We start from the raw sequence: 26,028 nt of genomic DNA on the forward strand, positions 1-26,028 counted from the left end.
ACACATCGGCAGGTCTAAGGGCTCGTCATTCCCTCTAGACAACCCTATGTCAACCTCCTTTCTTGCTGAAATCCCAGATCTGTAAGCCACAATAAAATGTTGACAAATTCTTATATGTGGCTGGGTGTGAACATTCATTATGGAGTTACTTCGTCTATGTTATAGAGGTTACTTTATTAGTTTTGTACGGGTTATTACATATTTTTTGAGAAAGATTGTTTTTACTACTGTACATTTTTAGGTGGGGGATCGGAAAGTGTAGTCAAAGTTAATATGTATAAGTAGTACGTGAAAAAGGTTAAAATGTCAATTAATTTTAAACGGAGAGGGTAATTTTTTGCATTATAAATATGGCCAATTTGTTTGCCATATAATACAACTCTCAAGGTTATATTTACAAATAAAAACACTAAACAATGGAGAGATTGAATATTCTTGCCATCTTTTTGCTCGTGACTACTACTTTGGCAGGTTCAATTCATTAATTAATGCCTAAAACTCATTATTTAATTTTTCATACAATATTGTTTGCAGTATGGTATTTTATCATCAGTTATATCATACAATTTAAATTTTTTTTGAGGTTCATTGCATTAATGTATATTTTCTAAGTTATTATACTTTGGCAGTTCGATTCTTAGTTAAATTTGTTAACCAACTAAACTAGGAATCGAACTGCCAAACTAAATTAAGGGTTTGTTCTCCTCAACATATTTTCAATTCAGTTCTTAATTTCTTTCTCTCATAAAATGTTCAGTTCAGTCAATCAGAACATGCCCTATCACTATTTCACATTAGTCCTTTTTTTTTAATTATTGTTTAAGTAATAATAAATGAATTTAGTAATATATTATAGAAATAAACAAATTTGATCGAAAAGCATTAAGAACATAACTATATTATCTACTTACATTTACATATTTACAATAACATGTATTAATGTAACTAATTTGTATTATATGGATTTACATGTAGTGCCAACATGGGGAGGGATGGAAAACACCAAAAATGAGAAACAAGAAATACTAGCTGAGGTGAAGAAGATGGAAATGGGACAAAATTTTAAGGTTATACCGGTGGTTGTAAAAGAAGAAGTGGTGGAAATAGTGGAAGAGCCACCAAAGACGGCGAGGTTGCGCGGTTGCGCCCGAGTGCGTGAAAATTGTGTACATGTCTCATGCTGTCCGACTAGCGATAATGGAAATCCCGTCATTTGTTCTAGAGGTCTATACAATGCAGTTTGTGTAGAACTCTATCCTCCTCCTGATTGGCCTGAGATGCTCAGAAAATTTCTCAATATATAATTAATGTGGTTTTTTAAAATGAAATAAATATGCTTGCAGTTTGTGATTGAAAAAAAAAAGTGAAAGCTAATTTTAAATTAGCTTTTACTAAGCAAAATGAAGCAAATTAAAACTGCAAGAGAGCTATCAAAATTTGTGTGATGTTTCATATGTTTGTAAGTTTGTTATGCATGGTTGTTATATACATTTCATGTATATGCAACCTTCAATTCAATAATGTATACCTACTCTTTATCTTTGTTGATCATGAATAAAAGTGTACCATGTATGAGTTTTATGTTGTTGGTGAAACCTTTGGATGTAAATTATATTGTATATTTCCGATCATCCTCATTTTTTAAATTGCAATAACTTTAATTTGTGTTTGACACAAAAATAAAATAAAATAATTAAAAAAAAAAAATTCAGGTGTACCAACATTTGCTATACAGTTGGCTTATAATAATAATGGAAAATTGTCTGAAAGAGACTTATAAAAAGTTAATTATTCTCTTATAAAATATTTTTTTTTTAAAAAATTCGGTATAACAGGTTGCAGGTAAAGGGACTAATTTGAGAAGGGACCTTATAGTTGGGATTATTCTGATATAGACATTAGTTTAGATTAAAATGAGAAGGGGGCTAATATAGTTTGGATTATCTATGTTAATTTTTCCATTACATATATGATAGATGATCAACCTCAATAGGACTCTAAAACATATATGTTGGGTCAAAAGCGAACCAAATTTGCTTTAGAATGTTTCAATCACCGTATGATATAATCACATTTAATTTCTAATAATATATAAATGATTGGGTGCACAATAAGTTATTGTGCATTGGGTTTATTCTAGAATAATATTTAAAGAGGTAGATAATTAATTAAGACCTTTTAAAACCATTAATCCAATAGGTACAACCGATTATATTCTAAGCAACAAAGATTTTGATGGTTCTACAATTATAGATAGGGAGAGGGAGCTGGCCGGGAATTGGCTGGAGAGGAAGTGAGAGAGATTGAGTTTTTATTTCACAAATTTTCCAAAAAGGTTGGTGTACGTTAATTTATTGTAAAAAGGGTTACAGTTATCTTAAAAGTATGAAAAAAAAATTGCAAATTGTAGCCATTTCAAGTAAGAATTTTGCAAATTGCAGCCATTGTAAAAAAATTGTTAATTGCAGCCCAAGAGTTCTTATAAATTGTAAATTGCAACCTAATTCAATTTTTCATCGTTGCGTGTCGAAAAAATGTTCGGTTAAGGTTTTAGCAATCATTTTAGTCTTTAAATAGTTAACGTAAATGCCTCATTTTTACAGCAACAAATATTTTCCCACAAATCGATACATTTTGTTACGCAAAACAAGGCACTAACGTTATTTTTTTGTTAATTCCGAGATCAATTCGAACACTTAAAGACTAAAATGGCCCCTAAATCTTAACCGAATATTTTTCGACGCGCAAACTGATGAAAAAATTGAATTGAGTTGCAATTTACAATTTATAAAACTTTTGGAGTGCAGTTTGCAATTTATTGTTTTTAAATAATTGCAATTTACAAAGTGCAAACTTTAAATGGCTCCAATTGGCAAATTTTCCTAAAAGTATTTAAAGTTACCCTTTAATTATACTACAAAAGTTATTATTTTTCTAATAATAAATATTATTTTACAAAAAACTTATAATTTATTAGAATAATCTTATTAGCCTTTAGTATGTAATAATCATGAATCTATAAGAAAGTATACATTAAAATAAAATTCAAATTAACGACAAATTAAAGGTTGTTATATTCTTTAAGGGGTTGTTACCATAAAAATAGTTAAACTTGCTCTCAAACTGATCGTCTTACAATAAAATTAACGTACACTCACCTTACACAACACTTATTGTTTTTTTATTTCATCTTTTGGCCACCATGCCCATCACCCTCTTGTTAATTAAGATCTTATCTAAGTTTTGTCCTATCAAAAAGATGTTGGCCATAAAAAATATATATGCATGTGTTTAATATGTTGTCCACATGAAATCAAAAAGATAATGCATGTCAATGGATAGGCCTCATCTTAGTCCCTTTGCATTTTGACATCTACCCATTTTGCTTGCGTGTGAGATTTTTATTTATATAATTTCTAGGAGATACTATAAATTATTACAAATTTTTGTATGTGGCAGGGGTTACCTATAGGGTATTACTGGTTTTGGTTAGGGTGTTACTTGTAGATGTTATTTGTATTCTGCCACTCTGGAGTTACTTGTATGATCTTACTGCTTTTGGTCAGGTGTTACTGATTTGGTATGTGGGTTTGGTATGGGGTTACTTGTAGGGATTACTCATAATACAAGTAACACTTACGAGTAACCCATACAAGTAACCCCAAAATACAAGTAACCTTTGACAAAATCAGTAACATCCTACAAATAACCCCTGCCGCATCATGTGACCTGCTACACTGAAAACCTCTAATAATGTATTTATTATTTTAAAAAATAGTAATCTATAATGTATGGTTAAATTTTGGGTAGCGTATGGTCAAAAATGGATATTTAATCTTTTATATATAAGTTTGAATTTTATACAAAATGAATTTTATCCTGCATTATATGGTCTTAATTCTCTTTTTCTCGTATTTTCCTTGTCTCATTTGATAAGGTAACAAAATTAACACTATTTAACATCAGTCTTTTTTTTTTTTTTTTTAATTTAGTTTAAATTATTGTTTAAGTAATAATAAATGAATTTTGTACTCTCTCTGTTTTTTTTTTAATTGCAACACTTTGATTTTTGCAAAATTCACATACCATGGTTGACTTAACTTTATCACCTCTATATAAAATAAATAAAACACTAACAACAACAACAACAACAATTGACTTATTTACCACATGGATAATAAATCGGCTTATAAAGGTCTTAACAAGAAAAACATAACCACATTAATGAATCCTAAACTATTGGATAAAGAATGAAAATAACCTAAATTGTACTAGTGGATAATGAACGTGAAATTGTACTGGATAATAAACGTGTTTGCATGAAAAAGAATGAAAATATATACAGCATATGTAAAAAAAATTATAGAAATTACTCCGTAACAAATATGAAAAGTGGAAAGAACATAAGTATTTACATAGTTACAATAACATGTATAAATGTAACTAATTTGTATTATATGGATTTACATGTAGTGCCAACATGGGGAAGGATGGAAAACACCAAAAACGAGAAACAAGAAATACTAGCTGAGGTGAAGAAAATGGAAATGGGACAAAATTTTAAGGTTATACCGGTGGTTGTAAAAGAAGAAGTGGTGGAAATAGTGGAAGAGCCACCAAAGACGGCGAGGTTGGGTGGTTGTGCCGGAGTGGGTGAAAATTGTGTATTTGTCTCATGCTGTCCGACTAGCAATGCTAGAAATCCTATCATGTGTTCTGAAGGTCCATACAATTCAGTTTGTGTTGAACTCTTTCCTCCTCCTTATTGGCCTCAGATGCTCAGAAAATTTCTAAGAATATAATTAATTAATGTGGTTTGTTTCAAATAAAATAAATATGCTTCTTGCAGTTTGTGATTCAAAAAAAAAAAGAGTGAAAGCTAATTTTAAGGATGTTTCTACTGTCACTATACTGAATTATCATTAGTCGAATTTTTAATTTTTTTTTTAACCATGGTCAAACAATATTTTTATTATTTTCCTTTTTTAATTCAATTTTTATTTTCCAAAATATAATTATTGAATTTCCAAAATTATTTTATAATTTTCGAAATTTATTTATTTATTAAAATCAGTTTTTAATAAAATAAAAAAATAACATTAAATTTAAAAAATCAAAATAAAAAAAATTGTTCTTCATTATTCATCATTGTTCTTCAAGTTTGTTCATCCATGGATGAGATTAACCACCGTTATGGTAATATTTGTCCCGTCAATACACTCGCACATCAATGAAAATTGAAAATATGCATCGATTTACATATTATATGTGAAGAGTTCATTCGAAATTTGGATTCATGTGTGAATCTGGAATTGTTTTTAATCCTACAACAATATATGTTAATTGGATAATCGCAAACAAGGGATGTGAAATCGGTCATTATATGTATGCGGAAATTTAAAAAAAAATAACAATTTTTCGAAATCTGGGTTTGTGAGCAAATTGGAGAAGACAACGATTTTTGTTTTGGAATACTTGTTTGATCCGAAAAAAAAAAGATATAGTTTTCAATTCTGTTTGTATAAGGCATTAACCCAAATGCTAATAGGACATTACCTACAAAACACAATATTATTGTTTATTTGGTCTACGACCATATGTTATTTTGGACATTGCTAATTATTAGTTCATACTGTGCATGCATTAATATCCTAATATTTTTCTTAATTGATATCAAATAGGCATGGTCCTCAATCCTCATTCACTAGCTAGCCAAGTCACTATGTACATATACCAAGTTTGATATCAATGATCACTTCTATATCAGCTATTGTGGTTTGATTTCTGTATGCATATTCTTCAAAATTAAATTAGCTCTCAATCAAACCACCTTTAGAGCTATTCTAATGGCAACCTAATTGTCAAATTAGATGATTATCTTCTTATCTATCGTGTGACCCAATGGTTGGATTACTTGGATACTAGCTTGTTATTAATTAAAATAATGAACCGTCTTTGGTTATTATTATAATTTTACAATAATCAAGAAGATTGAGACCAATTCTAAATATATAAGTAATGTCTTATCCTAATATTGGACGAATTGCATACAATAACCAAATGAAAAAAAAAACGTGGAGGTGAGCAATTACATGACAAACTTTTATATATATATATATTTTTGGAAAGAATAATACAATGATAAATTGTTAAATATAGTAAATATATTTTTTGTATTTATAAATTAGAAAAGTCAATACTCAACCCCTTATATTTAGGCTAAATGCATGCTACCATTGCTAGTTTTATTCCTTATAATTAGGACATATCATGCTTCTGTTTTGTATATATACGTATTCTAGTTATATTAATGAGAATCGAAAATATTATTTTTCATATTTGTCAAAATAGCGTTACATGTTAAATGTGATTTTTTTTTTAATTTAATCTTTTTTTTATTTAATTAAATACTGATTTTAATAAATTATTTTCAAAAATTATGAAATGATTTTTGGAAATACAGTAATTAAATTTTGGAAAATAAAAAAATAATTAAAAAAGGAAATAACTAAAAATAAGGTTTGACCAAGGTAAAATAAATAAATAAATTGACCAATGATAATTCAGTATAGTGATGGTCCAGATAAAGTGGATCATAGTAGAATTTTCATAATTTTAAATTAGCTTTTACTTGGCAATTGGAAGCAAAACTGCAAGAGAGTTGTCTTAATTTATGTGATGTTTCGTATGTATGTTTGTAATCTTTTATGCATGGTTGTTATATACATGTATATGCAACCTACAATATAATGTATACCTACTCTTTATCATCTTTGTGGATCATGAATAAAAAAGGATCATGTATAAGTTTTATGTTGTTAGAGAAATCTTTGATGTTAATTTAAACATAATTGTATACTTTCTTGCATCATCGTTTAATTTTTTTAATTCAATAACTTTAATTTACCTTTGTTAGAACACACGTACGCCCACACACAGTTATCCATGATGAGGCAAATCCATAGACTACAATACAGATATCCGGCCCCACAAGTCCACAACTATCCAACCTTAATTAAAATATGGGTTTTTCTACATAGTAACGTTCTAACTTTCCGTAATCTATCTATGATGTGTCATCTCTTTTTAAGAAATCCACACTATAATAGTAACCTTGTCGTTATCCCGCCGTGAAAAAATTCCGTTAGTGGGACCCAATCTCCACTTAATAATATTTTTATCAATTTGCATGTTGAAAATTGTTTCATTAAAGGTTTTGAGGGCTATTTTCGTCCTTAAGGGTGCAAACTGACTCAGATTTGACAAATAAAAAATAACGTGATTGCCTAGTTTTGGGGTATTAAATACATAAACACGCAATCGACACATTTCATAATACGCAAAAAGAGGTGTCTGTGTGCTTTTTCTAAAATTTGAGCTCAATTTGGATCCTTCGAGGCCAAAATAGCCCCCAAAACCTTTAACGGAATAATTTCCAACATGCAAATTGATAAAATTAAAAATAAAAAAAATAAATAAAAAATAAATAAAAAAAACATTATTAGGTGGAGATTGGGCCCTACTAACAGAATTAGTTAGTGGCGAGATAACGACAAGGTTACTGTATAAAAATTAATTGTATTTTGGGGTTAAAGTGTAGATTTTTCAAAAAGGGGAGCACATCGTAGAAAATAGAAAGTTAGAAGTTTATAATGTAGAAAAACCCTTATAATAATAAATAGTTTATTAATAATGAAAAATATCATATGTGTCAATTATTTAGAAACTGGAGGGTATACTATAAAACCTCTACTCGTTTGACTTTCTTTTGCTCTCTTCAACCCAAAAACAACCCACACGTGAGCATTCTCTTGTCCCACACTAAAACATTAAAAAGGTGGAGTGTAGCGGTAATGGAATCCCACATTGAAAGAATTTAAGAGTTACCAGTTTACCACCACAATATAGGCTAAGGGGCTACTCCCCTCATTGCCATATAGTTTTGAGGTGGAACCTCTTTGGTCTTGTAAAGTGGTGGACTTGCACTCTCCCGTGAAAAGTGCGGCCCAGACCCATATCTAACATACTCACATGTTAATGAGAAAGTTCCAATTTATTATCATCTTAAATCTTAATACACAAATAATTTCACTTTTTGTCCAATCAGCATGATATTTTTGTAACTAAATCAATAATTATGAGCCCATATTTTTCTTCAAAAAAAAACATAAGACCATGTTTAACAAGTTGTTATTTACATTTTTGTCATTTACTACATAATCTGTATTTTGTCTATAAGAAAACAAACTTGTATTTGCTCCTTGTTAGTTCACACCTTTGCTCTTATGGCTTATGCCGGACTGCGCCAACATGAAAAATTGATTGTGTCTAGCACAATCCAACGGAGGCCCAAGAATTTGTAAAAAAATTAGGCCCAAGTATTAGCGCCCTGTTTTTGGTCTGAAATGTGGCCTAACCCAATTGAATGCACAATGTAGGTAGAGCGGCCTTGCTCTGATATTGTATACTACATCCGGTTTTTTATTAATTGACACGTTTTGACTTTAACACTATTTACACACCTCCCATTGATCATGTTTTGTGATTTATATGTGAAGAAAAATATAGTGAAGTGGGATATTATTAGATTTGTCACAATGTATATTTTCAAAATATCAACTTTTTATAATTTTTGCTTGCCGGTAATTAAAGATATTAACGATTGAATATGTGCATTGGCAAACGTGACCTCAGAAACGTGTCAATTAAAAAGAAACGGATGAAGTAATTGATTTTACATATATACTACAATAGTAATTGAATAAGATGTTAATGTGGATATTCCCCTCCATAAACACCATATAAATGAGCTTAATGAAACATTAAGAAGCTCAGATCATCACAAAATTAAAAGGTTATAGCTTCTAACATGCATGTATTAAAAATTTAAAATGTAACTCATAGAATCCTAGGGAAAAAAAAAAAAAAAAAAAAAAAAAAAAAACCATTAGAAAACCATGATAAAGAGGTATATAATTTAGACCTTGTAAAGCCATTAATCCAACAGTTACAACCGGTTGTGTATCGAAGATTATGATGGTTATAGAGAGGGAGAAAGGTTTTTTTTTTTTTTTTTTGGCCACCACCCTCTTGTGGATTAAGATTTTATCTAAGTTTTGTCCATATAATCCTATCAAAAAAATGTTAGCCATAAAAAAATAAACATGTAAAAAATGTTGTCCATATGAAATCAAAAAGATAATGCCAATGGATCGGCCTCACTCCACCCATTTGTGAGATTTTATTTTTGTAATTTCTCGGAGATATAAATTATTATATGGCATAATAATTTTGTGCATTATCATAATAAATAGGGCAAAGATTGTTAGGCTTACGCACAAAAATATTAAATAATGAAGGGATTTGCTATTCTTACCATCTTCTTGCTCATGACTACGTTGGCAGGTACGTTCATGTATTGAAATTTTGTATTATTAAATTTCAGTCAATTATATACAGTATCATCACTATCATGCATAAATTAATACTACTTTCGATTTTTTTTATTTGCAACTTTGAAATATTTTATCTCTCTCAAATAATACCCTAAAGTTGCAACTAAAAAAAATCAGAGGTAAGACTATATTTTTCACTAACGTAGAATATTGTATTGATACTATTGTTTGATTAATTTGTATTATTGCATGTGTTATTATTGTAAAAATGTATATAGTGCCAACATGGGGAAGGATGATGGTATATACCGAGACCAACAAGATGGAAATGCTAGAGGAACTAATGATGGTGGCGATGATGACTGAGGGATTGAATCGTCGTGTTTTGCAGGAGGCGGCGGTTGAAAGAGATGAAGTGGCGGCACTAGTAGGCAGTGGAGGAGCAAACACTCAAGGGGAAGCTGCAACGTAACGAGGCGCAAGACTCTTGTGTGTACAGTGTACATGTACCAATGTTATGACGATGTTAATTGTTAATAGAATGATTTTGTTGGCCTAGCTGGTTATACACTTATAGAGTATATATGTATGTATGATATATATTAGCTGGTTCAACTAATTGATTCTATTAGAAAATTTAATTAGCTAATTGTATATCATATCATACATATGAATACTGACGGTTCGACGAAAAAGTACAACGTCATAAGGCTTGATTTTCAGTTTTTAAGGGTAATGATTTCTACTAGTCGGGCTCCCGGAGTCAGATTGCTTAATAAAATACGTTTTCGGAAATGGAAACGGGCCAATGAGTCGGGCTCCCGGAGTCAGATTGCTTAATAAAATACGTTTTCGGAAATGGAAACGGGCCAATGAGTTCAAACATTTTCCGGATTTTATTTTTATTTTATTTTCGCATTAGGGTTTTGTTTAGACTACTTAAACGTTTTAGCCGTCTTTAATATTGAGTTTTTGACATTTTATAATAATCTCAAGAGTTATACTCTTTTCTGGTGGATTTCGGAGTCTTTTAACAGATTTATCGCTTGTAAATCTGTTTGTTTCGCGAAGAATTAGCGCTTGCTTTTCTTGCAACCTTTCCGACTGCGTCAAATACTCTGTATTTTATTAAGGGACAATGAATTGAGTAAAAAGTTGAAACATGGATTAAAAATAAATTTCCGATTTCTATACATATGATATAGCTAATTTCTCACTTATAAAGAGTCTATTTTCTTTTTTATCAAAAAAAAAAAAAAAAAAAAAAAAAAGGTCTATCTACTTTAATTGGAGGTGAAACAATAGGGAGAAAAAAATAATGACATAAGTAAACACATTGTGTTAATTATATAACTTGAATTTTGTTTGGGATGCTATATGTATATGTTGAGCCTACGAGAAAACCTACATGTGAGTGGTGTGTTGTTCCACATTGGTTGAGTTTATAAGTAAGAGTTTGTATTGGGATGTGTATCTCAAATTGAAGAAATAAGAAAAGTTGTGTCCACTTTATAAGGCTAAGTGGCTACTTCCCTCATTGTCATATAATTTTGAGGTGAAACCTCCTTGGTCGTGTAAAGTAGACAATTATGACGGGTGTGGCCTTGACCCGTTTATCATGTTATCAAAACAAAGAATGCCTATCCACTTTATAAGGCGGTGTGGTCCTGACCCATTTATCATGTTATCAAAACAAAGAATGCCTATCCACTTTATAAGGCGGTGTGGCCCTGACCCATTTATCATGTTATCAAAGCCGGTGAGGTGGAACCTCTAACAACTTATAAAATGACTGAGTTGTAATTGTGAATGATGCTTCTATATTCAAAACAAAGAATAAAATAAATAGAAAAGAGAACAATTAGTACATGGCCGTCTCCTATTCCACCACGTGTTACAAAATTTCCATTTATACGCCACGACATGCATACATAATATAATAATACGAAATACGAATTTACTTCGATCTTCTGATCTTGTTTTGAGGGCAACAAATCAATTAATATGTATGTATGTATGTTACTATTCTTAGAAACTCGATAAACTTAACAACAAAATAGATCTTCAATATGAGTCGGCTTGTTCACCTCGTTTCTAGCAAATCTCCTCAACTTAATCCACTTCTTGCAACTCCACATGCTGCTTCTAAATCTATCAAGGTACTAATTTTTGAGCTATAATTCCTTTTTGTTATCAATTTCAATTGCTTTAAGCAATACAAGTAGGATCTTTCGTTGTTATATCGTGTTCTCGTAGTTTATAATGATCTTTGGAATCTAAAGATTAGTCAAATTAATTGGTTAAAGTTTTAGGTCACATGATATCCTTGGCATTAGTTTAGGAATTTCATTTACCTCGCTTTTTATGACTCTTTATTAACACTAAAGTGACCATACGATGATTTTCTAGCTGATTAACCTAAACATGGTACATTTTTTTTTTACTTCATTTAGATATTTTAGTCCATCTTTACAATTGTAGATTAATCGAATCAATTTTGGGCTACGTCTAACTCGTAAGAAAATATTGTTTGTAGCTAATTTTCATGTTAAATCTAATTAAGGTACTATGAGTAGCTAGTAATAGGGGTGATACATAACTTTTTTTTATACGTTAACAGAATTATATTAAATCAATTTTCGCCAAGGAAATACGGAATGTTGCCAGTACATAACTTATAAGCTAACAATATGAATATGATTTTTATTACATTGTCTTTACTCTTTCAATGTGGGACGACAAAGTATACGTTTACACATACGTAAACGAATATATGATGTATAAAATTTTAACATTATTATGTATGTATTGTGAATGTGTGACAATTAGAAATACAGCCAACACAAAGGAGTAGGAAAGGAAGAAACGGTGTCATCATCGGAAAGAGGAGAGAGGGCGCCGTCAACGGCAGAGGTGTTGCAACAACTAACTGATGAGAAGGAAAGAAGCTTGGATGAAAATTCCGGTCAAGGTGTTGTAAGTCACAACTATGCTGATAAGGTGATCAATGATATTGATGATGGTAATGATAATCCTGATGATGTCAACGAGAAGTGCAATGCCTCACAGTAATAATCTTTAATTTGGACCGACTACTAAATATTTTGCATTGTTTGATGTTGTATACATGTGTTTACTTTTTGGATTGGGCCAATTTAGTTGTTCTAGTTGCTTATGTCATTTATTTGGAAATTTTGTTGTAATAATTAATTAGGGACTTATAAGTACAAGTTTTTAGATATATATCAATTTATTGTGGCACCTCTTTTGCATATACACCAATGCTTATCATCTTGTGCAATTACATAGATAAAGCACTCATATTTGTCTGTATTAGCTAGATTTTATCCCAGAGTTCCTCGATTTTGGGCAATTTTACAGGTTGGGTACAGATTAGTTTCTGACAATTTAATACGTCTAAACACAAAACTTAGAGTAAGAAATTAGAGAGCGGACTTAACCTTAGTCACGCTTCAAAATTGCAATTTATATATATATATATATGAGTTACAAGTTCCTTAAAAATGAGGAACTCTAAATAGAAGAACAATATATGGTATTATTCTTAATACTATGCAACCTAGCAAAAACTCCAACTAATGGGGCAGTATTGTATGTACAAGCTTCAATCTGAATATAATTACTCCTCTTATCAGTAAACTCATCTTTATCATTGGGCCCACCAACAACGGCCCCAACCAAAAGATTTGGGTTTGGATTTGGGTGTCCATACCACTTATTGTATCCCTCAGTACACCCAATAAAATCTCTCCATTTTTTATATGATGGGATTGATGCACCCCTATGATGGACCCTTAATGGGTATTTGGGCCCAAACCCAACCAAATAGCTTAGGCCCATTGGGTTTGAGCCCAATATGTAGTCCACCTGTGATTTGGCTTGGCCCATGATTTCTTTTGGGCTTACTTCTCCTAAAGAACAGTTTAGTGTCTGACTCGTCGTTTGAAGGTAATCAGAGTAGACTGTAAGTAAAAACGCAGCGTTTGATACGTACTGTAAGTTGTTCCATCTGCGGGTGTACAGTAAGCCCCCTGGGGTGCGTTTCACATTGTTGGCTTTGTTTTTGTTGAGGCAACCACAAATGTAGTGTTCTGCTTTTGATTTGTATTGTTCTAGTATTTTCCTGTTTTTATCATTCTTCTCTTCTCTTAATAGCTGCCACAAAGAATCATATGAAATTTAGAGCTAGTAAATTTATCACAAGAAAATACAACATTGCAAATCACTAAGCTCTACATGTGACAAATGGGTTATTCAGGATAGGCTCAGTTCGAGTCTTACTAAGGTGATGAGTCATTTAGATCAGATTTAGTTCAATTTAAGCACCGTCGTGCATGTACAAAACTACAGTCATATCAATATTCTTCCAACTTGGATCGTATTGAGTTATTTAGTTTTAGGTACAGTTTGACGTCTAATCGGGTTATAGAAAACATACTCTATAAAGTCTACATTATTTGAATGGAAATGTGTATAGTAGTGGGAGCATAAATATGTGGACACAAGTAAACATGATGAATTGAAGAGGGAACAATGCATTTATTTAGAAATGTGGAAAATTTTGAATATGTTGCAATAATTTGGGAAAGAGCAAGTAATAAACATAGTAAAATGTATGATTACCATGGAAGCAATAATTTGAAGGCCAGCATACTTGAGATCCCAACTAAATTCATTGATGGCCCAAGTGACTCCACCAAAAGAGACGGCATTGTTGATTGCATAGTCCAAATAATTTGCCTTTTTACTGGCTTTGTATAGCCACAAAGCTGCCCATAATAACTCATCTTTGTACCCACTCCATGAAGGGTAATAACCCTTTGCTTCTTTTAAGCTATCATCATATTTTCCTCTATATTTGTCACCAAACTCAAACAACTTCAAAAAAAAAAAAAAAATAATAAATAAATAAATAAGTATATTGCCCTGATATAACACCCAAAAATATATATATATATATATATATATATATATATATATATATATATATATATATATTTGTAACAAACTCGTGTTAATTATTATTTTGTATGAACTATGTATTTGGACTCGAATAAAAGTGTTTGGACTAAATATGTGACAATTGTGACCAATAATTGAGACCAAATGAAAATTTTGGACCATTTTAGTCCAAAATAAAATTGTAAAAGGGTCATACTCATATCCAGTCAAAAAGTTAACAAAAGTATGTAAGCTAAAAATAAGAGCTTAAGTAACATAGATTACAAAGTTATTAAATGCTTACTTGTTGAGCATGGTCCAAGAGCATATTAGCGTAATGTGGGTCAGTTGTCCTAAACACCAAGGATGCAGCTGCCATTGCTGCGGCCGTCTCACCAGCAACATCTGATCCCGGATTGTTTTCGTCGACCTTATAAGCGTGCCGTGAGGTTGTCATGTCTTCCGGGCGTTGCCAGCAATAGTGATCGGAGTTGCCATCACCTACCTGAACAATTAATACTTCGTATTTGTTTTATCATGTAAGATGTAACAACCTTGATTAAATTAAAATGACGCATGAATGCATCACGTCTTATATTAATATATTAACATTTAACAACAATTGGTGTAACAAACAATATAAAAGAAAGCGTTACAAGGGCACAAATTAAACCTGAGCCCATAATACAGTTGGATGAGGATGAGTTTTGATGAAGTAATCAGTGCCCCATTTAATTGCTTCAAGTGCATGATCATATTCTCCGGCCTCCATCATCTCTTTTCCATACTCAAGAACTCCCCATGACAACATTGTCACCGTAAACGCCATCGGAAACCCGAATTTGACATTGTCGCCGGCATCATAGTACCCTCCCACCAAATCAATCTATACATGTACATTTATTTTTTTAATGAAATTAGGCAATATGAACACAAAATAAATTTCACATTTTCACTTTTTTTTTTTTTTTTGAGGGGAATTTCACATTTTCACTTAAATCTACCTTAGTAATGCCGTTTATTATAATTTACGGAGTACCAATTATTTATGATGAGTAAATTGGTCAATAGTGCATCTCGGTCATCAATATATACCTCCGTTACAGGTTATGTGCAACGATTTGACATAAAGCTAATGAAAAAGTCCAATCGTTGCATATAACCTGTAACGGAGGTAGTATCATACTTAATTTTTTTAACATATACTCTATCGATCTCAAAATAATTATATCATTCCCTTTTCTAATCGTCTCCCATTACTAGCTTCATTCCTTTTATGGTAAACTTTTACGAGTACTCTCTTAATCATTTTCAAGTTATATAAAAGTACAACAGTGACGAACACAATTGCCAATGCACAATTCATATTAAAACCTCAAATTATATAGTACGAAGTAGTTAACTAATGAACAAGTTAAAAACATGGGTAAATAATTGCAAAAATCATATTGTTGCATTTAACCTGTAATCAAAAGAAAGTACTCGTACTACTATTTCTACATAGCTTGGGCCCCACACTAACTTGTTCATTTTTTTTCACTTTCACTTTTTCTCCTTTTTTTTTTTTCATTTATGGTTACATTTGCAGATCAAGCAAATAAATTGAAACAGAATGAACAGCATAATAATAAAATAACATTTTTCAAAAATTTCACTTTCCTAATTATAAAACAGAGCATTATAGATTTATAAATTGATTATACATCAAAATAAATCATTATAACCCCAATGTATATTCTATCATCACAACAATATACGAAAAACCAATTTTTGTTCGCTTCATACAGTGTACACCAGAGTGTATAATAGAAATTGCCGTCGAATTGAGATAATAAAAATACGACGTACCTCTTGTTCAAGCCCATCAAGAAGGGCAGAATGATGTCTCCAAACAACCCTTTGATTATAAGGCAAATGCCCTGAACGTTGCGCTTCAAAATACAAAAGACTCTTAGAAAGAGCATCAACATAATGTTTAGAGGTAAATTCAGAGAAAGTAAAGGGTATAATTGCAAATATAAATAAAATGAGAACTAAATTATAATTTTTTGAAACTGTTTTCATGATTTTTGGTATTGTTAGTTTGAGTTGGAATGACTGGTAGTAGTGTAGTAAGTAGTGGTTGTAGGAACTAGGAAGGAAGGAAAGAAGGGAAAGAGGAGAGAGAAAGAGGGAATGTCGGTGAGATTGTGAGAAAATTACGGGAGTTATGTTTAAAGTTTTTATTTTTGGAATTTTTAAATTTCAACTTTTGGGCTTTTATTTTTTGAATGTCAACAATTTGGGCCAATTACAAATCTGAAGTCTTGTGTTTTTTCAACCCAATACCACTAATATTTTTTTAGGTGTTTAAAAAGGAGAGTGATGAGAATCGATTTCAGAATCACTAGAGCTAACTCTCACTCTCAACATACCACTAATGTGAATGTATGTGTTGATGGGTATTTCAAAATTTTAAAAATACACTTTCTTATATTTAGGCTCTTGCCAACGACATCTTTGAATATTAGATAAATATTTAAAATATTTTCTAAACTAGTACGAGCATTATTTAGTTTGCATTTTAAAGTTATGCGTTAATCGAGGTAATTAATTTTTATTTTAATTCAATATTTCTAATGTCATGAAGCATTCATCAGCTTTTGCCTTATTTAATTTATTTATAATAAAGCTTTTTTTAGTTATTTTACGTGAACATTAAATTTCAATTCAAAATGAAACTATATAAGTATTGTTTTGTATTTCGTATATTTGAGATGTTTATAATATGATACGAATAAACATTGATGAGTTATTTAAAAAATTAAATAAAATTTGATTTAGTTGGATTTGTTACCATTTCAGCCAGATAATTCCAAATATTGAAGCATTATTAGAGATTTTTTTTTTTTTTTTTTTTTTTTTTTTTTTGAAGAAAATTAGAGAATAGTTTCCCAAACATGAAATGTGTGTAAATTTCAAATTTCAAGTACATCAATGATTAAAAATTTTGTTTGCTTATAAGACATTTTATGGTTCACTCTTATAGGGTACAAATATTTTGTTCGTTACATAATAACCGGTTATAAGTGTACAATAAAAACTCCCTCCGTTTTTAAATACTTGTTCCACTTTTTCTTTTTCGGCCGTTTTTAAATACTTGCTCCATTTCCTTATTTGGAAAATTTTTACAATACTCCCTCTGTTTTTTTTTTTATTATTATTTGCATCAATTTGACCGGCACATTTGCCGAGACGCAACTTTGACCTTTAATATATGTAATTGTTAATTAGTAAAATTACAGCAAAATCATATTATGAAACTAGACATTATGACAAATCTAATGATATACGTAGTATTATATAATAACATTTAATTATTTTATAGAGGTGAAAAAAATAAGGTCATGTTCACATTTACTGAACTGATTAGAACTGAATTGAACTGATTGGAGCTGAACTGAACTGAAATTAAGCTGAAGAGAACAGGCCCTAAGTCAACCATGGTATGTGGATGGTGCAAAAATCAAAGTAATGCATTTAAAAAAAAAACGAAGGGAGTATTTAACTAATTTCACTCACCTAGTAGACTCACCATGATCATATTTTATTAATTTCATATTCACTCTCCTCCAATCCTCTCAATTACTTTTGTTTTTTACAATTTTTTTTTTCTTCCACCTACCCAACTCCATATACAGTATTATTATTTTCTCCAATTTCTACTAAAACTCCGCGCATGAAGAAATGGGGCAAGTATTAAACGAAGAGAGTATTATTTTGCAACGTCATATATTAGGGTTAATTTTTTCAAATACTAATGGTTTTTTCTTTTTTTTTTCTTTCCTTGGGAATTTATTATTTATTTTGTGACAAAAACATTATTGGTAATAAAAACACATAGGCGGCCTTTATTTTTATTTTTATTTTTATTTCAAAACAATTTTTAAACATTTATAGAATAACTAGGTTAAATCCCGTGCCATGCACGGTCATAATTAAACTTTACAACAAAATTTATAAAGAATGGTGTTAATTCAACAAATTTATCCAAAAAAAAAAATTTGTAACAAAATAATAGTCTCTAATTAAAGATGTTGATGGTCAAAGTTGTGTCTCAACAAATGTGCAAATTCAACCATAACTTATAAAAAAATGGAGTATAATATAATAAAATGATTTTGTTAAGCTGTTCTTATAAACGTTATGTATATTTGTAAGATTTATACAAATTATCCTACCAAAATTGTTGTTCCTATTTTAGTTAAAATAAATTTGAAGTCGGAGGAAAAAAATTATAATATTATTATGATAATCTTAGATGATGATATATGTCAATACCTTAATTTTAAACTATATATGTTAGTATATTTGTAACTAAAATATTTATAGTATATAAAATATATGTTGAAAAATAAAAAAATAAAAATTAATTGAGTATGATTGAATTAAATGTGTTGTCAAAATGGAAATAAGTATCATGGTAGGTTATAAAATGGAAGTTATTAAAATTTGGCAAAAAAAAAAAAAGGAAAGAAAAAAAGGTGGGAAAATTTTTTACAGCATCGTGACAAGTGTCACTTTAGGTTCGCTTTTAGTATAGGTTAATTGATTGATTTTATGCCTATCTTACGATATTATATTTACACCCGTGTTATTTGAGAGCTTGAATTTCTCATAGATTCAATGTAAAATTGTAAAAATAAAAATAAATAAATAAAACAAATTTGGATAGCTATAATATAATCAACCAAGTACGGAGTATTATTTTTCCCATCAAAGCGAATTTGCAACCCTAACACAATTTATGCCTCAAACTAGCAATTATGCAATGGTTACATATGGAAATTGGTTTCTGTTGCAAGAACTTCCTCTTTCATTATATGATCCTAAAATTGGTCTTTACTAATTCAGTAATAATGGACATGTGATTCTTATTTCAATGACAAAATTTTAAGTGATTAAAGTTGAAGTAACCTCCAACTCAGTTCTCAATAATCTCAACTTCTCGGTATGGTTGCATCTTAGGGTCTGTTCTCATTGACTGAACTCAGCTGAGCTGAGCTGACCTGAACTGAACTGAACTGAATTGAATTGAACTGAAATGAATATTTTATAAGAGAAGGAAATTAGGAGCTGAGCTGAGCTGAACTAAACTGAATTTCAACGTAAGAGAACATGCCCTTAAAAATACCACAGTAAATCAACTACAAATTGCAATGGGAGTATGGGACCAAACCACAATTTTAGGCAAGAAAATTCTACCCAAATTGGTGCCATTAAATATGCCAATTTGATCAAAATAATTATCAACGAAATAACTTCATTTATGTAACTATTATTTTGAATAATTACCAAAGAAATTTACTTCAAATACGTAACTACTAATTCCGGACAAATGAAATATAATTAGGAAATATGCAAAAATAAAGAATTCCGTCTTACCATAGAGATAAGATTTTTTGGGGAAAAAAAAGTGAAGATCAACCCTCTATGTATCGTTGCAAAACAGGGATAATGAAATCAATTGAATTAATTCAACCAATTTCTATTACATCTTTCAAGAACAAAAAATACTAAGCCCAAAATCTCTTCTTAGGAAGAAGATCAGAAATCTTAACCTTATCAATTTTAGCAGCAACAATAAAATCATTAACAGTCAACCCACCAATTTGCTCAGTCCACAAAACAGCAGTCATCTGATTATTATCCTCCTGATGAAAAACAGGGAAATTTCCAGTTCCAGCACTTTCAACAACCTTAGTAATCCTATCTTTCAACTCAACTCCTGCTTCAACATCCTTCAACTTCCACAAACACTTCAACTTCAACACAACCTTACCATCTTCGGTTACGTCTTCGAGTAATCGCCATCCGACGACCTTCAAGAGGAGCTGCTTAGCATCATCCATAGACATTGGAGCATCAGTAGGAGATATAGGAATACAAGGCTGTTCCGAAAGAGCGAGAGCTTTAGTTTGTGGGATGAGAATCTTATGTTCTGTGCTCACGTTTCCTAGGACTTTTTCACCGAAGTTGCTCTCTAGTTCAGCTGGGAAAGGGTCCCTGGCTCCAAAATCGCCTAGGAAGTCTGTTCCTGTGACCATCATTGGAGTGAGCCGAAGGCGACGAGTTCGGGTGGTTAGAAAAGGGAGGACGGTAGGAGTTAAGGGAGTAATAGAAGGTTTGATGGGAGATTTGGAGTAAAAGAGGGAGGTGGTGGTGGATGTGGTAGCCATTGAAGAAGGTGAGAGTGTTAAGAGTAATGGCGTTAGGGAAAGGATAGAGTAAGAGATCAGAAATTAGTTTGTCACTACTATTGCTAGTGTTTGTTGAATGATGTGGGAATTTTGTGGCTAAGAAAAGGTGGTTGTGTAATTGGATAAGGCCCACATAGGAAAAAGGCTTCAATTATTTTGAGGCCTTGATTGGAGTCAAGGTTTCATGAACTAATCCAGGTTGCATGAGATTGGATACAGAAGTAGTTTGGATACCGACTTTGATACCGTTTAAAATATAATGGCACAGGTGCTTTTTTTTTTTTTTTTTGATAAAATAATGATAACCTTTTTCCGATAAACAAGTTTTTTTTTTTTTTTAATAAATAAAATACATATTTAGTATAATTAAAACAGGGGTGAAAAAAATCAGTTTTCTAAAAATTAAAAAAAAAAAAATACAATGCAAGTATTAGTTCAGCTATCAGAATATCAGATACAGACACATTACTAATATTACAAATTAGCAAGAACTATGATTTCCAAGCACTTGAAACAAGAAAATCAAATACATAGGTCAAACACTTTCAAAAAAAAAAAAATACATAGGTCAAATTGTCAAAGGCATTGAAACAATGAAAGCAATTTCCAGCACAGTAGTCTACTAGTCCTAAACTCCTAACCTAAAAGTAATCAAGCTTCAAACTGAGCTCGCAAAACCAAATAACCATTGGTTAGATAATCAAATTTCAAGAATAGTACTCCTCTGAAGCTCAAGCTTAATTACAATCGTACTCAAACTTTGAGCACGTTTATAAACATCCTAAGATATTTCATTTGACAACAAAGAATGAATTTGGTTCCAAAGCCACAGACAATGAGAATATACAAAATAGTTTCCATGTAGTTTAGATAATAAGATGTGCTTTGGGGCGATGCCCTAACAGGCAATGACATACCAAGCATCCAGAATTCACGACGACAAACAGAGATCAAACAGAGCAATTAAGTTCAAAATAGACTCATCAAGTTACAATAAAGTTTTAGACATGGTCTTTCACAAAGCCAATCTCAGAAATAACCTAAACTTTTTTTTCAACCTAGTAAACCTGAGGTACGGCAATAACTAGATCATAGCACCTCCAGTCTGATGAAGCATAGCGTCTATCTCATCACCATCCTCCATTTCCAACTGTTGCAAATAACATAAATTAGTTAGAGAGATATATAGGAACAAAAAAGGTAAGTATTCCCATTAAGCCCATCATTGTTCTGACAATCTGACTCAAGACCAACAAGAACAGTAAAACTGATATAGACCCCCTAAACCAGGATACATAAGTACAGAGTAAAACAGAAAAAAGAAAGAGAAGAAGAGAGCCACCTCTTCAGGAGTCTGCTCGGCTCGAAGTCGACGCCCATCAAACAAGAAAGCAATGGAGTTCAATTCCACTGATTGTCGGTCACAGTAAGCATTCATAAGTTTCTTCAGCTGTGTAGACCTCTTGATACGAAAGAAGACCTCATTCCCATCCTAAAACAGGCCCCAAACAGAAACACATTAAGAACTGAAGCAGTCCTGATGCATTTACTCAAAATAGATAAAAAGTGTAATAAGCTCAGTTAGAGGTAAATATCATATCAGACACTGGAACAGAAATCATGGCCAGGATATTTAAACTTGACATCAGCAGAGCCATGTGGTAGAGATAAAAGGGAACGGTAAAAACACACGCATGCATGCAAAAGGAATGCTTTTTAATACCAGCTTCAAGGCCGCCTTCTCAATTTCTCAACTTAAAATATAAAGATTTTGGGGAAGAAAAAAAATTGCTCATATTAATTTAGGAGGTTATGATAAGTTCAAACAAGTTTAGATAAGGGCTACAAAGTTGAAGGCTCATTTCAGAGCTAAAAATAAGTTCAGTACAAGGACCCAAAAAAGATCAAATTATTTCAGATACTCCGTAAGTGATTTTCATGTGAAAAGATCATTAGGGATAATCCACTTGTTCTAATGGGGGCAGGGGGGGCAACCTGTGTCATAACTCGTAACTAACTAAATCTGAGAAGGTATCAGTCCTTAAGGTTACAAAATGGCACCTCATGATCTAGAACTCAAACCATAGAATTTATTTGAAACTTAAATATTCTGTAACTGATTTTAGTATTTTACAAAGCTAGAGGGTAAAGTGGAACAATGAAATAGATGTTCCGCCAATTTCATCGACAGAAAATTTAAATATAAGATCGTTTAATTTATCCTGCAGTGGACAGGATTAAAGTAAATTGGGAAAATAGAATGATCAATGGTCTAGTTTCATGGATAACAGATGGATAACAACATTGCAAAAATTTTGCAACAGTAGTATATATCAAGCATATTTTATTCACTCATCATCCCCCTCTTCCATAAAGGCAATAGAACCTAGTAGCCTACTTCTTTATCCAAGCATTTTCTAGAGGACGGAGAGAGTATGCTTTCAGCTATAACTGAAATATGATATCACGAATCAATACTTGACTACTTGTATTATACACTACACAGTACCCATCAATCCATCATTATCAAGATTATAATAATTACACATGAGAAACTATAGAAATGTATGATGTAATATGAAAATGTATTAATAAGGGTAAATATATGATTAATTACAATTAGGAAAGATATTAGAAAATAATGGATATAAATCAAAAAGATATGATGCAATTATATAAGATACAGATTATGAGAATAAATTTGATTTAGTTCATTGTATTGCATCTAGTGGTGATGTGAAGGAATTTGATTAATAATTGACTGTCAATCAAATTAAATCAGCTGTCAATCAATTAAAATCACCGATTCATAATGTCTAGTGCATGAAAGTTGCTTTAACACAGCTACTAACCATCAAACACCGACAAAAAAGATACGCAGATAGTCAGATAGAGCCCACATGTATGATATATCGACTACAATTTCATCCGGCAAACTCAGTAACCTATCACTAAACATGTTCCAACATCATAGAACACCACAAAAGCTTGGCAGTGAGCAACAAACATTGACATTTAAATTAAAATTGCACCGCAGATAAGGTGCTTCTGCAACAAATTTATCGGAGTAACTTGTAATTCATAAAAGGTACATCCTACTCGATCTTTGTTCCTCTTTCACACTCGCCCCTTGCTATCCATCAATTATTACTATTTCCAAACCATCCATCAATTATAATTATTTCCAAACCATCCATCAATTATAATTATTTCCAAACTATCCATCAATTATAATTATTTCCAAATTATCCATCAATTATAACTATTTCCAAACTATCCATCTATTATAATTATTTCCAAACTATCCATCTATTATAATTATTTCCAAACTATCCATCGATTAAAATTATTTCCAAATTATCCATCAATTATAATTATTTCCAACTTATCCATCAATTATTATTATTTCCAACTTATCCATCAATTATAATTATTTCCAAACTATCCACCAATTATAATTATTTCCAAACTATCCAACAATTATACTTCGTATTTATTTCCAAACTATCTATCGATTATAATTATTTCCAAATTATCCATCAATTATAATTATTTCCAACATATCCATCAATTATAATTATTTCCAAATTATCCCTCAATTATAATTATTTCCAAACTATCCATCAATTATATTTATTTCCAAACTATCCATCAATTATATTTATTTCCAAACTATCCATCAATTATAACTATTTCCAAACTAAAATGGTCTTAAATAAAACCGTGAATGCCTCGTGACCTTGTAACCCCCTAAGTCACCACCTCTAACGCGTATTGGTAAACAGATTGTTCCTCCCCTGAATACAAAAATCTAAATCCAAGGACCGGCGACATCCTTTGTACTCAGCACACAACAATTCAAAACAAATTAAGGAAAACTGTACACTCAAACCAGTAATTCACTCTGACAAGATCTTGCAATTCTAAAAACAACACATAATTTGATTCAAATGCTTAATTGACAGTTGATTCAATGATTCTACCCCATGGTATCAGCGATAATTTAATCAAATTTTTAAAATGAAATAAAATTTTATGAATTATTGTACTTAATTGTAACAATTGAATCAACCCAAAATCAAATAACCAGATCACTTTAATCAAATGCCTACTAAAATCATCTACTCGTATTACTTAAATTCAAGCAATCCAGAAACACTAACAATTAATCGAAAACAAAAATTAATATAAAACACAAATAAATCAAATTGAACGAAACAATAGAGTGAATTACCACCAAAAATCAAACCAAACAAAGCAGCATAAACCCTAGAATTACACAAACCACAAAAATAAAAAAAATTAAGCATAAAAATCACAAAAATTAAAAATTAAACATAAAAATCAGAATAAATAAACCCTAAATCCTTGAAAAAATTACCTGACCCTTGACTTTGAGATTGATGTGAGCACCTTGGTCACCGGGCTTCTTGTCTTCTTCCTGAGTTCCAGACATTTTTCTCTCTCTTCTTCGAGCTTCGCTTCGTTATCACGCTAACAGTCTCCCTCCCTCCTTGAATGCACCACTTTTCTCCCCCTTTTTTATTTTTTTCAATTTTGAGTCTCTCTTTTATAATTGGAGTTTTGGTCTTCTCCACTTTATTTATTTATAAATTTATAAATAAATTAAATATGGAGTCAGCGGCGACTGCAAGTTTTGAAGCCCAATACAAACGTAGCCCAATCATGATTAATTTGGTTTTGGGATTTTTTTTTTTTTAAATGGGATGATGTAGACAAATTTGATACTCGGTTTTAAGAACTTTTGTTGATTATTGTATTTATCGGGAGTTCTTTTTGTTAATGTTTGTTGCAGAGTTTTGATTTACGATGAGACAATGAAAAATCTTGGTTGAACTCGGTGTTATTGTCTATAGAGGCGATGATGCAGACAAATTTGATACTTGGTTTAAAGTATATGTGTTGATTATTGTACTTACCGAGAGTTCTTGGTTACTATATTTGCAGAATTTTGATTTACACTAAGAGAATGGAAGATCTTGGTTGAATTCCGGGTTATCGTGTTTTAGAGGCGATGGTGTAGACAAATTTGATACTCAGTATTAAGAATTAGTGTTGATTACTCATCGGGAATTCTTGTTTAATGTATGAAGCAGAGTTTTGATTTACACTAAGAGAATGAAAAATCTTGGTTGAACTCGGTGTTATCGTGTTTAGAGGCGATGATGTAGACAAATTTGATAACCGGTTTTAAGCACCTGCGTTGATTATTATACTTATCGGGATTTCTTGGTTATTGGTTAATATATGTTGCAGAGTTTTGATTTATGCTGAGATAATGAAATTTTTTGGTTGGATTCAATGTTATTGTGTTTAGAGGTTATGATATAGACAAATTTGATACTCGATTTTAAGTACATGTGTTGATTGCTATACTTATCGAGATTTCTTCGTTATTATGTGTTACAGAG

General features: G+C 31.1%; 4 protein-coding genes, 1 long non-coding RNA gene and 1 pseudogene across 5 annotated transcripts; 3 read left to right on the plus strand and 3 right to left on the minus strand.

Moving 5' to 3' along the window:
- The first annotated feature begins 383 nt into the window (after nt 1-383).
- LOC145627390 (uncharacterized) lies at nt 384-1,332 on the plus strand. Its single transcript, XM_081679784.1, has 2 exons — nt 384-471; nt 976-1,332. The coding sequence occupies exons 1-2, from the start codon at nt 417-419 to the stop codon at nt 1,302-1,304; spliced, it is 384 nt and encodes a 127-aa protein (XP_081535910.1). The 5' UTR covers nt 384-416; the 3' UTR covers nt 1,305-1,332.
- A 7,474-nt stretch (nt 1,333-8,806) lies between these two features.
- On the plus strand, nt 8,807-10,125 carry LOC145627391 (uncharacterized). The gene is made up of 2 exons (XR_014111386.1): nt 8,807-9,405; nt 9,674-10,125. It is a non-coding gene; the product is annotated as an uncharacterized LOC145627391 (long non-coding RNA).
- A 1,219-nt stretch (nt 10,126-11,344) lies between these two features.
- LOC145627392 (uncharacterized) lies at nt 11,345-12,569 on the plus strand. The gene is made up of 2 exons (XM_081679785.1): nt 11,345-11,554; nt 12,225-12,569. The coding sequence occupies exons 1-2, from the start codon at nt 11,465-11,467 to the stop codon at nt 12,465-12,467; spliced, it is 333 nt and encodes a 110-aa protein (XP_081535911.1). The 5' UTR covers nt 11,345-11,464; the 3' UTR covers nt 12,468-12,569.
- Nucleotides 12,570-12,840: 271 nt separating this feature from the next.
- Nucleotides 12,841-16,674, minus strand: LOC145627394 (endoglucanase 11-like). Its single transcript, XM_081679786.1, has 5 exons — nt 16,206-16,674; nt 15,031-15,243; nt 14,662-14,862; nt 14,040-14,294; nt 12,841-13,571 (listed from the first exon to the last, which is right to left on the minus strand). Exons 1-5 carry the CDS (start codon nt 16,419-16,421, stop codon nt 12,930-12,932), a joined length of 1,527 nt encoding a protein of 508 aa, XP_081535912.1. The 5' UTR covers nt 16,422-16,674; the 3' UTR covers nt 12,841-12,929.
- Nucleotides 16,675-19,714: 3,040 nt separating this feature from the next.
- Nucleotides 19,715-20,676, minus strand: LOC145629408 (putative pterin-4-alpha-carbinolamine dehydratase, chloroplastic pseudogene; annotated as a pseudogene).
- Nucleotides 20,677-21,432: 756 nt separating this feature from the next.
- LOC145629409 (small ubiquitin-related modifier 1) lies at nt 21,433-25,153 on the minus strand. The gene is made up of 3 exons (XM_081682005.1): nt 24,978-25,153; nt 21,939-22,088; nt 21,433-21,746 (listed from the first exon to the last, which is right to left on the minus strand). The coding sequence occupies exons 1-3, from the start codon at nt 25,050-25,052 to the stop codon at nt 21,681-21,683; spliced, it is 291 nt and encodes a 96-aa protein (XP_081538131.1). The 5' UTR covers nt 25,053-25,153; the 3' UTR covers nt 21,433-21,680.
- Between the last annotated feature and the right edge of the window lie 875 nt (nt 25,154-26,028).

The sequence above is a fragment of the Chenopodium album genome, chromosome 4, assembly GCF_948465745.1.
Source record: "Chenopodium album chromosome 4, dcCheAlbu1.1, whole genome shotgun sequence".
NCBI classification, from domain to species: domain Eukaryota; kingdom Viridiplantae; phylum Streptophyta; class Magnoliopsida; order Caryophyllales; family Amaranthaceae; genus Chenopodium; species Chenopodium album.